General features: G+C 58.3%; 1 protein-coding gene across 3 annotated transcripts in view; it reads left to right on the top strand.

Annotated features, from left to right (window-relative positions):
• The window catches only part of RBM19 (RNA binding motif protein 19), a 153,003-nt gene that overhangs the window by 23,392 nt on the left and 115,696 nt on the right, over positions 1-13,915 (top strand). For all 3 annotated transcript variants that reach the window (XM_047088170.1, XM_047088171.1, XM_047088172.1), the window contains exons 12-16: positions 717-838; positions 1,215-1,311; positions 3,116-3,226; positions 5,231-5,431; positions 6,717-6,846. In XM_047088170.1, the coding sequence (XP_046944126.1) occupies positions 717-838; positions 1,215-1,311; positions 3,116-3,226; positions 5,231-5,431; positions 6,717-6,846 (661 nt within the window). The remainder of the gene's footprint in view (positions 1-716; positions 839-1,214; positions 1,312-3,115; positions 3,227-5,230; positions 5,432-6,716; positions 6,847-13,915) is intronic.

Below are 13,915 nucleotides of genomic sequence, written 5' to 3'. Positions count from 1 at the left end.
GGTGCAAGAAACTCTTCCTTTTTTCCAGTGTTACCATGTAGTGTGCTTAGCAGGCCTGTTCAAGCCCAGGCCACCTCGAGCTCCCTTTCTCCTTTTTGCCCCATGCATTCGTTCATTCATGACTTATTGATCTCTCCAGCTAGACCTGGCTCCTGCCCGTGTGGTGCCCCCACCTCCGTGCGAGGGGACAGGAGGGGCCCCAGGCTAGAGGGGGTGGGGGCTGCTACAGGCATTTTGTTTTTATTTTTTTATTTATTTTTTATTTTATTTTAATGTTTATTTATTTTTGAGAGGGAGAGAGAGAGACAGAGCTCGAAAGGGGAAGGGCCAGAGAAAGAGGGAGACAGAATCCGAAGCAGGCTCCAGGCTCTGAGCTGTCAGCACAGAGCCCGACGCGGGGCTCGAACTCACGAGCCGTGAGATCATGACCTGAGCCGAAGTCGGACGCTCAACCGACTGGGCCACCCAGGCACCCCTGCAGGCATTTTATAAACTCAGTTTCCCTTGTGAGGCTGTGTCAAAAGGTCCCCACCAGTGTCCCGTCCCTGAGTCACATGGCCAGGCCCCACATTGTGTGTGGGTGGCCCACATGGTTCTTCCCGAGACTCTGTCCAGCCTTTCCAGCTGCCGGTGGAGGGACTGGTGTCCTGAGGCAGGATGCGGACGTACCCTTCCCCTTCCTCTCTCTACCCCCTTCTCACCCCCGCCCCCCACAGGGCAGGATGCTACACGTGTTACCGTCCACCATCAAGAAGGAAGCCAGTGAGGACACTGATACCTCAGGATCATCGTCTTATAAGAAGAAGAAAGAATCTAAAGACAAAGCCAACAGCTCCAGGTCCTTACCTGCTACCAGCCTCTGGGCCCCGCCCCTCCAGCTGCCCGGGTGCTCTGGCCCCTTGGGATGGGTTCAGCCTCTCGCCATGACCTTGCCGAGCCCCGCTTTCCTCATCTGCTTAATGGGGGGGAATCACAGTGGTGCCTTGCTTTTTTGGTGTTGTAAGAATTAGCTGCGTCAATATAAGCAAAGTGCTTAATCTGTGGCACAAAGCAAGTGCTGGTCAGGTATTAGGGATTGTATTGTCCTTGCTCACGTCTCTGGGCCCTGGGTGAAGGGCGGGCAGTGAGCTTACTTCTCTGGGGCTTTGCACCTGAGAAGACACTCCGCTCGTTCAGCCTTGGTCTGACCTCCCCGTTCTGCCTCTGCCTCTCAGCTCTCACAACTGGAACACGCTGTTCATAGGCCCAAACGCTGTGGCCGACGCCATTGCACAGAAATACAGCGCCACCAAGAGTCAAGTGTTTGACCACGTGAGTGGGCGTCCCATCCGACACGGTGGGCTCCGGGCCGAATGCCGGGGGGAGGGGAGAAGGAGCAGGGGAGGGGCCGTTGTTCGGGGGTGATCTCCAAGCCCCAGGCCTCAGGCTAAAGTTGTGGGCACCCTCGGGGCCTCGTCGAGAAGTGTCCCATCCATGATCCAGGCCTGTGTCTCCCGGGCCCGTGTGGAGCTGAGCCAGAGGCCACAGCTGATGACAAACACCCAGCTGTGTGGTCTCCTCGCCACAGCCCGGTGACCTAGCACTCCTCCTGTCCCACGTTCCAGATGAGGAAACAGGCCTAGGGACACAAAGCAGCTTGGCCAGGGTCATGCACCTGGAAAAGCCTGAGATGAGATGACACCAGGTCTGTCTGAGTCTGGTGCCCATGCACCGAGCCCGGTCACATGCCTCTCCAGGGGTTGCTGCACCCGGTTCCTCGGCCCGGGGCAGCCCCAGTCTTTGAGACGGGAAAAGAGGAGTCCTCAGTCTCTGCCCCGCTTCCTGTCGAACTCCAACCTAATTCCAGCTGACTCGTTCCACCCATCTCTCTAGCGCCCTCGGATCACAGGCCTTCTTTAAAATGCACGTGTGTGGGGGCGCCTGGGTGGCTCAGTCGGTTGAGCGTCTGACTTCGGCTCAGGTCCTGATCTCATGGTCTGTGAGTTCGAGCCCCGCGTCGGGCTCTGTGCTGACAGCTCAGAGCCTGGAGCCTGTTTCAGATTCTGTGTCTCCCTCTCTCTGACCCTCCCCCGTTCATGCTCTGTCTCTCTCTGTCTCAAAAATAAATAAACATTAAAAAAAATTAAAAAAAAAAATAAAATGCACGTGTGTGTAGTTACACCACAGCAGAGTCCAACTTAGGCAGAACCTCCACGTGTGTTTTCCAGCCAGTCAGCAAAGGATTACAGGGGTTTCGGCCCATAAGCCCATTGACCCGCTGTCATTTACTCCTGCCCAACACTCGAGGTCAGCACTGTCCATTAGAACGAGAACGTGTGCCCCACGTGCACTTGGAAACATCCTGGTGGCCGTGTTTCTTAAAAAGCAAGAAAGAACAGGCAAGGTTCGTGCTCGTAATCTGTTTCATTTAGTTCAGTGGAGCTGAAGCGCAGCCACGATGTCATTTCAACCTCATACACAGTCTCATACACAGACAACAAGATATTTTGTGTTCGAAACCCAGCACGTGTTTTTTTGCTCCGAGCACTTCTTGATTCGCACGCGCCACATTGCAAGTGTTCAGTGGCTGGATGGGGCTCGGGGCCACCGTGTTGGGCGTAGGACGCGCACGGCCTGTTCAGATTCCACAGGCACCCCACACAGAGAGTCCTGTTTTTCCAGAGCGTTCCGAAGGAGGAAGACTCTGACAAACAGGCGCAGCTTGTCCGTGATGGCTATGAAGGAGTTAAGCCGAGTAGGGGAGAGGGTGTGCCAGTGAGGGTAGGCTGGTCACCAAAGTGACATCTCAGCAGAAGTTTGATGGAAGGAGGGATTGTGGGGTAAGCGCCGCGCAGGCAGAGGTCAGCAAGTGCGGAAACCCCGAGGTGGGGATAAGTCGGCCTGCACGGCCACGGTGGAGGGTGAGGCATGAAGCTAGAGAGGTGGGCGCAGGGTCCTTGATTTACTGTGAAAGGCACAGAAGCCAGAGGCACAAATCACTGTGGGTATGTGAGGGGCGTCGGCGGGGGGGGGGCCCAGTCCCATCCGGCCGCCTCTTCAGGCTGTTGGGAGATGGGACGGCTGACTTGTCCCTTGCCCACCGGCTGACGGCCTCTTCCTTTCCCCTCTCCCGCAGGAGACCAAGGGCAGCGTGGCCGTGCGTGTGGCCCTAGGGGAGACCCAGCTCGTTCAAGAAGTACGGCGCTTTCTCCTGGACAACGGGGTCAGCCTGGACTCCTTCAGCCAGGTGGGTACCAGCTCGGCGAGTCACCAGCCACCAGGGAGCCGAGGGTGGAGTTTCAGATCCGGGTGAGCTGGCAGGTTTGAGGATCAGGCCTCTCAAGGATGATCAGTATTAACCCTTAAATTGTCTCTAAAGAAAAAAGTTTCACGCGGGCTCAGACGAGGGACCCGTTTGACTCGGATGGTGTCTCTTGGGGGCGGTGTGCAGGAGGACTGCCCGTGACTCACGGCTTCTCCACCCAGATCGGAGGGGCCCTGAACAGCCCGTCCTCCCCCCCCCCCCCCCCCAGCACCTTACTAAAAGCACCCGCTATCTGGGGGTTTAGACCTTCCTTGGACCAGGTAGGTTACAGACCAGCACTTAAACATGGCTTATTCTCCACCACATAGGAGATTAGAGTAACGGATGGTCGAGTCTTAGCGGGCCCGCTGAGGCCCCCTCACACCCACCCCTCCGTCACAAGACACTGAGGCCCAGAGAGGGGGGCGGGGGACTCAGAGGTCACACAGTGAGCCTGTGGCAGGAGCTCAGGCTAAATCTCAGCTTCTGACTCCCAAACGGCACTCTCGTCAGCCGTCCAGGCCCTCAGGTTTACCGTAAGAGGGCAGCTGGGAAGGAAGGCTGCGTGGGTATGTCAAGTAAATACACTAATAGCTGACAGTGGGACTGACCGCGGCGGTCGTCTACATTTGTGTGTTATTGTTGGGGTCACTCACCTGACAAGCCGGGAAAGCAGCACTGCTTGCTCCCATCGTGGCCCTTGGATGGGGGGGGGAGCCACAGGCACAGAGAGGCCAAGCCACATGTTCCGGGTCACAAAGCAAGTCAGGGTGGAGCCCCAGAGCCCACACCCCTAGCCATCATCCCCTGCGGCCGGAGTTGCACCTGAAGCCCACTGGGGTGCAGCCCTTCCCACCCACAGACGGCTTCCACCTTACCCGTCTTAGTTCTTCCAGCAGCAGCGAGGCCTAGAGGATGGGCGTGACCATTAGCTAGTCCATTTTGCAGATGAGAAAACAGAGGCCAGAGGGAAAGCAACTGACCCAAGTTTCCCAGTTAGATTTGTGGCCAAGCTGAGACTCATGCTCGGATACTCCAAGTGCCCGGGGTTTTTCCTTAACATCTTGGCTCCTTCCCGCCCTTCCCGTGTCGCTTTTCAGTACAGTAACCGCTGACATTCACAGAGCGCACGTGCTCTATGCACTTGGCTCGTATTAAGGCGCATAATTAAGTCCGTCCCCGCAAGGGTCCCGTGGAACGGGCGCCGCGTCCTCAACGTTAGGTGAGGGGCTGAAGCGGGGTGCAGTACGTCTCTCGGGCTGGATGGCTAGTGTCTTCGTTTGGCTTCTCCCAAGAGCAGACGCTGAGACAGGGTCAAGTGCATGTAGGTTACTGGGCAGTGCAGAAAATACTGGTGAGAAAGGTCAAGGGGAAAGAGGTCAGCGTGGGGGGTGCTTATTACAGTAACTGCTGGTGCAGCGAGGGGGCTGAGCTTTATAGGGAAAGCAGCAGAGCTCATACCTCACACTTGTCCTGCCCAGAGGACGGGGGACGCGTGAACTCCTGAGAGCTGTAGGCTGCTCCCAGGGTGTTAACCCCTCGGCCCTTCCTGCCTGCCCCACGTGTGGTGTCTGGAGTTCCAGGAAAAAAGGCTCTCGGCCCTGAGATGCACATCCTGGCCATTTGCAGTCTGGGCAGGAACGTTCTGGAAGGTCCAGAGAGAGCTGTGGTCAGGCATTGTCAGAATCTGCCACAGCTCAGGAGGGAAGGGGCTGAGATTTGACCTGGGCTCCAGAGCTGGAGCCCTCCTCCCATTCTTTCCAAAAAGCTGCCCCCTGGAGCGGCGTGCCCAAGAGAGTGGGGCCTCGGGGGCCCGCTCCCTAAGCACCTGGCACCTGAGATCGCAGAGGGGTACCTGGTGCAGAGCCAGCCACAGATCGGGGCTGGTGTTGGGCTGGGGGATTCTCCTGCCTGTTGCCCCACGTGTGTTCCTTCCCTGCCCCGCAGGCCGCAGCCGAGCGAAGCAAGACTGTAATTCTGGTGAAGAACCTCCCGGCGGGCACCCTGGCGGCCGAGCTGCAGGAGACCTTTGGCCGATTCGGCAGCCTGGGCCGAGTGCTGCTGCCCGAGGGCGGTGTCACTGCCATCGTGGAGTTCCTAGAGCCCCTGGAGGCCCGCAGGGCCTTCAGGCATCTGGCCTACTCCAAGGTAGGGCTGCCGGGGCCTGCTCAGGAGAGGGCGAGGGGGCCGACGGACCCGCAGGCAGGCTGGTGACGTGCTGTCTGCAGACCAGCCCTCTCTGACATGATCTGCCAGCTGCCCCAGCCCTGAGAATACCTCAGGGCGGGAGAACGTGAGAGGGGCGCCCTAAACATCCCCCAGAAACCTGGCCATGGCTCCTTGCCTGACTCTGGCTTTCCTTGGTTTTCCATCCCCGGATGAATCGGGGCCATCATTCCCAGAGCTTCGGGTATCTTGTACTCGCGATAAGTTAGAAGTCACTCCTGTAAGCGGCCTGTCCCCCGTTTTTTGGGTAAAGAGGAAGGAGCATTACATGTGCACACGCTTCTGTCGTAGCGTGTTAGTTTCTTGCGGCTTCTGTTACAAATGGCCGCAAACGCGGTGGCTTTAAAACAGCAGCACTGTATTATCTTGCAGTCGTGGAGGCCAGAAGTCTGAATTCCAGTCGTCCTCGGGCCCTGCTTGCTCTGAGAGCACCCTTCGCTGCCTCTGCCAGAGGCTGCTGGCACCACGTGTCCCTTCACTCGTGGCCGTGTCCCCCCAGTGTCTGCCTCCCTCTTCACGTGGCCTTCTTTCCCTCTGTCCCAGGTCTCCCTCTGCCTTTCTCTTACGAGGACCCTTGTCATTGGGTTGAGGGCCCACCCCAATAACCCGGATGCTCTCATCTCAAGATCTTCTACTTAAGCGATATCTGCAAAGATCTTTTTTCCAAATAAGGTCTCATTCACAGGTTCTGGGGCTTCGGATGCGGACTTACCTTTGTGGGGGTGTCACCCTTCAACCCGCTACGAGTAGCTTCTGTTTGTCAGGCACTTTAGCACCGCGCAGACTATCGGTGTCCAGTTCGTCCTTTCTTTAAAGGGAAAAACTCTGCGTGCACACACATTGCACTGTGGTATTGGCAGCTGGAGGGCGGGGCGGGGAGAATGTGGGTTTCTGACGGTCCTGATCCACTGTGCTGTGCTTTATCACTGGTTCCCTTCCCTGGCCCACTCCTCTCCATTGCCTGGCCAGAGAAAACACGAGGAGACACAAACACGTCCAGTGACAGCAGACGCTGGGGCCTCTCCCCTGAGCCCCAGGCTGCAGCCAGGGGGCCCCAAGCTGCTCTCAGGGATCAAGCAGCACAGAGGGCTCCAGGCTGTGCCTCTCCCTTTGCTCCGTTCCCCGGGGTGAGTCGTCCTTGCAGTCTGAGCCTCGCGCTCTTCCTCTGCAGAGGGAACTGAGCCCCTCCCCTGTCCCGTCTCTGCAGTGTCGCCATGTTCCCCTGTATCTGGAATGGGCTCCGGTGGGCGTCTTCTCCAGCTCCGCCCCGCAGAAGAAGGAACCCCGAGACCCCCCAGCAGGACCTGCGGAAGAGGGCGCGGCAGAGCCGGAAACCTGTAAGAGCTGAGGCCGGGGTGCCCTGGGGCGGCAGGCACGGGGAGGTGGGGGGTGGGCGCTGCACTAAAGCGTATCAGGTGTCTGGTAAAGTTCTTTGTTCGTCCCGGAAACCGCTGCGTCTCGGAAAACGTCCTTCGACAGGTAGAACGTAGAATTATAGGCGGGACGAAAGTAGCCAGCTTTTCCGTTCGTCAGTTAAAGGTTGAAAAAAACTCCCAGAACCTACCAGCAGGGATTTGGAACAGAGCAGGTGAAAACGACCTTGTTTTATGCATCCACCAGGATGCCTGGCCAAGGAGGGTGACTCCAGGGGAGATACGTACTCTCCAGGTCCTTAGAGTGGCATAGCGCCCCCTGGTCACCGACAGCTGCAAGGGCGGGGACGGGGGCGGCCCACTTTGGGGGCGGAGGGGGCACCACTGGCACAGAGACAGCACAGTTCTTCTTTGTCGGACCGCTGTGCACCTTGCAAGGCATTTTGTGTCCCCAGACGCCACCCACTAAGTGTCAGGAGTGTCCCCAGTGCTCGTGACTTCCTGAAACACCACCTACATCCCCTGGGTGTTCCCCAGATGCGCCCTAGGAGGGGAGAAGCACCCATGGGGCCATGACCACACCCTAGAATCAAAGACCTTGAGAAAAGTTTTGAAAAGGACCGGGGGTCCTGTTATCCACGTGTTGGGACTTTGCTCACCAGCAGTGTCCGCTTTCATACCTACCCCCATAGGGTTACCCATTTATTAAAATAAGAATTGAAAAAATAAGTCTCCCATCGGCCCTCTCCATCATCCCCAGAAAGGCTGTTTCACAGCAGAAACGGGGCGAGCGGAGTTCTCATTAAAGAACACTCCTTTATGGGCATCCGGGTGGCTCAGTCGTTTAAGCGTCCGACTTTGGCTCAGGTCACGGTCTCATAGTTCATGAGTTCAAGCCCCGCGTCAGGCTCTGTGCTCACGGCTCAGAGCCTGGAGCCTGCTTCGCATTCTGTATCTTCCTCTCTCTCTGCCCCTCCCCTGCTCCCACGCTGTCTCTCTCTCCCCCTCAAAATAAACAAACATTAGAAAAATTTTTTTAAAAATTGCATTTAAAGAACAGTCCTTTGGGGCGCCTGGGTGGCGCAGTCGGTTAAGCGTCCGACTTCAGCCAGGTCACGATCTCACGGTCCGTGAGTTCGAGCCCCGCGTCAGGCTCTGGGCTGATGGCTCAGAGCCTGGAGCCTGTTTCCGATTCTGTGTCTCCCTCTCTCTCTGCCCCTCCCCCGTTCATGCTCTGTCTCTCTCTGTCCCTAAAAAAAATAATAATAATAAAAAATAAATAAAGAACAGTCCTTTAATTGATTAGAGCTCCCAGTCCATACCTGCCCCCCCCTCCCCCCGGCCCCCGACGCCAGGCTGGCTGCATTTGTCACGTCCTCGTGCGTCAGCAGAGCCTTCTTCAGGACTAGCCCAGTCAGCACACGGCACTCGGAGCCACTGGTGTGGTGTCTCTGTTCCGATCAGGAAGGGCCATTCTTCAGTCTCTGTGTTTCGAGGCTCTGGGAGCCTGCCTCCCTGGTCAGCAGGGTTACTGATTGTTGGTGTGAACCTTCCAAAGCCCTTCCCTACCCCCTGTTGGTGAGTTCGTTTTGTCCACACATTGGATTAGGGTTCCCTTCAAAACCTGCTTCCGTCTCCATCAGAAACAATTCTTGTAATGTAGTCATGTTTGTTTGTTTGTTTTTTATTTATTTTTTATGTTTATTTTTGAGAGAGAGAGAGAGAGAGAGAGAGAGAGAGAGAGAGAGAGACAGTGCAAGCAGGGGAGGAGCAGAGAGAGAGGGAGACCCAGAATCTGAAGCAGGCTCCAGGTTCTGAGCTGTCAGCACAGAGCCCAATGCGGGGCTCGAATCCACGGACCGTGAGATTGTGACCTGAGCCAAAGTCAGATGCTCAACCGACAGAGCCACCCATGTGACGTAGTCATGTTTCATACCCAATGAGCCACCACCCTAAAATCATCAGCGGCCTTAGAGTTCACTTGCTAAACCCGAACCTGACTGATATTTTTTGGCCACAGCGAGCCCTCCTTTCAAGCTCGCTGACTTGCCGGAAGCAAAGGACCCTCTCCTACCTGCTTGGCGGGACCACTGAGGCTGGTGCCTCCCTCGGTGACCACTGCCACGTGGCCACACTTGTTTGCGTGTTTCCTGGCGTGGCCCTCCGTCCACTCGGCTCTTCTAACGCTCGTTTCATTTGTCGGTTTTTCTTGTTGAGGCACACGGCGAGCCACGAGGGCAAGGCGCGGCCGTCTTGCGCCCTGCCGGGGGCCCCGCGCCCTGTGAGGCCCCAGGCCTAGACTGGCGCCGTTGAACGTGTGTGGATGGAGTGAATGGTGCCCGAAGAAGGGTTTCTGCACCTCTGTCTGGGCCCGTGAAAGGTGGGGGCTGCTCCCCCTGGCCTTTGGGGATGGACAGTTTGTCGTCCGGTGACAGCCCGCGTCAGAGCGGAAAGGGACGGTCACGGCTCCCGCCGTGCGGACCGATTAAAGCCCACCCTGTGAGCTACCCTCTGCTGTGTTGTAACCCTTTCCCGCTTCCTGGGGTCGCGCCGTGGACGGGCTCATTTCCTTGCCGTCCATCTGTTTGGCTTCCCCGTTAGCAAGTCCATTCCGCAAGGCAGCTGCCTTGTCCGCTGGCTGCCCGGTGGGACAGCAGTGCGGGTGAGTCCACGGGCGACTGCTCCATGCCGGGCCCCGCGCTGAGCACCTTGGTGCTTCCGTGCGCAGCGCACAGCCCCTGGGGGAATCTCCGTCTTCCTTGTCGGCCCCTCTCAGCCCTGCGGCCGAGCGAGCCGCCGTCCTCTGATGCTCAGTTTCTGCATCTGTAAAATGGGCATGATGACCATCCCGACCTCGCAGGGCTCTGGGGAGGGTATGGTAGATCACCGTTCCTCCGCCTCCGTTGTTCATTCAGCAGCAGAAGCCGGAGCGGACGGCCTGTCATTCAGCTGCGGGCACCGGCTTCTGCTGAGCGGGGCTGAGCGGGGCTGACCCCAGTGGGTGCGACACAGACCCTCTTGCCCAGAAGAGGGGGGCGGCTGAGATGTCACACTAGCAGTAGGAATGGGCCCCGCGTACAGAAGCATTCTGGAGCTCACCGCGCGGGGGCCCTGCCGAGGCGTCGAACCCCAGTCTGCCCCACTGCACCCCGCTTCCCGGGGCCTGTGTGGCCGTGTTGAGAGCATCCCAGGCAGACTCCGGCCCGGCAGGCCCTGTCTCTCGGGGCTGACAAGACCCACACGAAGGAGGCCACGGAGCCCCGCGGCAGGCCCGATTTCAGATGCGAAGCTGTGCGTGTCTGGACCGATTTCGGGCCCTGCCGCGTCCCCCGTTACTAGGTGAATTCCCACAGAGCTCACCTCCTGTGCCTCCGTTTGCCCTTTCTGTTCCTTTCCTTACACGAATCTCATCCATGACCCTCTTCCCAGCCTCCTGTGCTCTTTTTTCACATGCTCCTCCCCCACACTCGCCCGGGCCTCCACCTTGTTCCTGAAGCTTCCCCGACCCCCGTCCCCGTTGCGTGGGGACTCAGCCAGCCCCCAAGCCCTAGATTTTCTCAGGCTCCAAAGGAAGGGAGCAGGGAGGGGAGTGGACGGAGCTTTTTTTTTTTTTTTTTTTTTTTTTTTCCCACCCCTCCTTCCTTTCTGCAAAGCCCTCCGTTCTCTGTACCGGTCTCCAGGGAGGGGGACAGTGTGTTTTATCTCCCCACAACCAAGACCCTCACCTCCAGATAAAGGGCTCAGAGTCGGGGGAGGTCCTGAAAAGCTGCTTGCAACTGATAAGAGTCTCTGCTGTCAGCCTTCAGCGCCCAGAGCTGGGAAGGGAGGGGGGGAGCCACAGTAAATTCTGCGGCCTGATTATAATAAAGCCCCATGTGGCGATGCGTGACTGCGTTTTATTGTGCTAACTACAGATGGAAGCACATTCTCCCCTGCCTGTCCCAGCCCCCTCCAGCCCACCTTGCTTTTAAATCCTTACCCCCTCCCCCTCCACGCGCACCCCCCACCCTCTGGCCCAGCCCTGCTTCCTTTCTTGCTTTCCTCTTTCTCTGGTTCCTGGTGATTTTGTTGGCAAACATCTGTTTGAGTTTCGCAGTATCTCGTTTTTCTTTCTCGTCTTTGTCTCCCCAGTCTGGCCCGGAGCAGAAGTGCTTTTTTCAGAAACGACCTTTGGCTTCTCGGCCGTGGCACCCGGCGTCTGGATGCAGGCACGGGCCCCGGCAGGGCCTGGCCTGGCCGCTCAGGGAGCGGGAGCCCTTCTCAGGGAGGTGGCCAGTGGGGACGCAGTTCCCCAGACTCCGAACTGTGGTGCAGGCAGCCCGCCACTGTCTTTCTCTCTTGGCTGCAGGCCTCAGGGTTAGGGGCCTAGGACATTTCCCCCCAGATTTCTCATCAAGGCCTTGCCGGGCAGTGTGTGCAGTGTGGGCGTTTGGGGTGATGTTAAGACCGATGAGACTGTTCTAGATCACCATAGGCCCAAGCACTGTTCCTACAGGCCTCGTGATCATCTTCTGAGTGGGCCTTCTTATGGTCATTCCCTGCTTTAGATCGCAAGAAGGAAGCACAGAGATGTTTAGTGACTTACGTGAGGTCGCGCCACCGGACAGAGCCGGATGCTCCCAGAGCTGCGGCCCCGAGGTCTGTGCCATGAGCTGCCACCCTGCAGTTCCTCTCAGTCACACTAAGTGCCATTTGCAGGGCACCACCTGCGTTCCAGGCACATGCCAAGTGCTGGGCATACTCATCATCCGCAGATATTTTTGGAGCATCTGCTCTGGGCCCAGCATCGGGGACGTAGTGGTGACTGAGTCAGACGTGGTCACATCCTCAAGGAGCTCCCCTGATAGCCGGGGACATAGAGAAGTACTCAGATAAGGTGATTTCATGATGGAGTAAGGGCTTTGAGTCGAGGAGCCCAGGGGAACGTGTTGGCATGTGGCCAGGCCTGGGCTGGAGACCGCTGGAGCTGGAGTGGACAGGAAGTGCTCTGAGGGGAGGACACTGACCTGAGACCTGACGAGAAGCCAGGCCTGGAGAGACAAGACAGGAGCACAACAGGCCGAGGGGACTGCAAGTGCAAAGGCCCTGTGGTAGGGCTGGGTTTGGCGGGCTTCGCGTCAGAACAGAGGCCAGTGCAGCTGGAGCGGGCGAGAGGGGACAGACAAGGTGGGACGTGCTGGGGAGACCATCGAGGGGGCTATTCAGTCATCCAGACGAGAGGCAACGATGCCTGGGACCAGAGACCCTGTGTGTGGATGGAGTAGTGGCCACTGGTATTTCCAGACGACTCAGCAGAGTGCAGATGTGTGTGCGCGTGCACGCGTGTGCACGTTTAGCTCCGTGTTCCAGATTGAGGATGCTGAGGGGGTGGTCACGCCGGTCACACAGGGCCACACCTGTAGCGCCTGGCATCACCGGGACTCTGACCTAGGTCACTCATTCCTAAAGCCTGTGTGCTTTTCATAGCTCGGTGCTTCCTGGCTCGCCTGTGGGCCCCCTTCTCGATTTTTCCAGGCCCCCCCATTTTCAGCAGATCTCAAGACTGGTGCCCTTGTCTCATTAGTTGTCCCAGCATCCCCGGGGCAGTGAACAGTGCAGGCAGGTGGCTGCTGGAGACACAAAGGTTTAGAGAAGGAACAGACACTTCCGTGCTGTTGGAGAACGGACAGGCCACGTTTAATCACGCCTTTCATCCGAAGCCGGGCGTTCTTCCGGACGTCGGGGGTCAGGGCCGTGGGTCGGCCCGTGAGCAGCTGGAGGAGCCGGTGAGGCAGGCCGCTGCACGCCCAGGGAGGAAGTAGGTCCTGGCCGCCCCCACGGTCCCCTCGATCTTCCACTCCCCGTGGCCGGGCTCCGCCTGCTGTTCCTGGGGCGCCAGCCCTAACCGTGAGTGCAGCTCCGCCCTCCCTCAACCCGAGCATCACAGCTCCTGCCCCTGCCCCTTGTCGCCGCTCTTTGACGCCACCGCCACCCCCATCGCTGTTTCCTTTGTAAAAAGAATGTCCGTAGCCTTCCGTGAGCCTCTCCCCCAGCCTGAGGGTCCCTAAGATTTCGGGTTCAGGTGCAGCAGCCGCCAGCATTTTCACGGGCCGCCCACTTTTTGTGGTGTGGCTACCGTGGTCATTAACGAGGTGGTCCACCGGGGGCATCGAGCCCAGCGCCTGGTGCGTGGTGGGGGGGGGGGGTCTCATCGGCCTGCCTTTGCCCCCGCTTTTATCTCCAAGATGGGGAGTGCAAGGAGAGCCAGCGGGGTGGAAATGTCATTCCCAGCGGAAGGTCGTGGTTTCCGTTCCCATCGAAGCTCTCGTGCAGAACCTGAGGGCTCAGCCTCTTTGCATAGCTTTGCTGCCCCGTCATTAACAACACTTTGTCCACCCTGCTCTGCTTTGAACGCGCGGCCACACCACGGAGTCCCCTGCTGGGTAAACTGTGTTCGTTTCCCGGGTAGGGGAGGAGCCTTTGGGTTGATGTCTTCTTTTTTGTCCTGGAGCGAGGGTCTGGGTTCTGGGTTCACCTCCGAGGGAGTGGGAGGGGCAGAGGCTGCCTGTTCAATTGATGTTAAACAGACACCATCATCACCGCCTCCCGTTACCATCGGGGCTTGAAAGGGTTGTTTTATGACAAAGCGGTTGAAGCTTAATCAGGACCCGCGGGCCTTAAGCTCGGCTCAGAAGGGGCAGGGGAGACAGACGGGAGACGGTGTGGGTACTTGGCGTGAGAGCGAGGGGATGGGTTTGAACCCCAAGGAGCTTGGACTGTTTGAGTGCAGGTGTGCGGGAGGAGAGGGCTGTGTCGGTCAGCCTGGAGGCAGCATGCGCAGCGGCCTCCCTGGGGCCTGTGCCGGGATTGGCTCTGTGCACAGGGACGGGCCACCTGCTCAGAACCTCCCGGGAGCGAGGGCGCAGTCTCATGACTGCTCTGAGGGACCTGCGGGATGGGGTTCAGTCTCTCCAGGAAATTGCCCCAAGGAGGAGGTCCAGAAGCTTGTAGGCGGAGGTCGGATGTGACCCTGGACCCTGATCGCGTGACTCGG

This window comes from Lynx rufus, unplaced genomic scaffold, assembly GCF_022079265.1.
Source record: "Lynx rufus isolate CCGP_SWC_20201006 ecotype Redwood Valley unplaced genomic scaffold, mLynRuf1.p SCAF_24, whole genome shotgun sequence".
NCBI lineage: Eukaryota > Metazoa > Chordata > Mammalia > Carnivora > Felidae > Lynx > Lynx rufus.
Note: the sequence above shows the minus strand (reverse complement) of the source record. Positions and strands in the feature narration are given on the sequence as shown.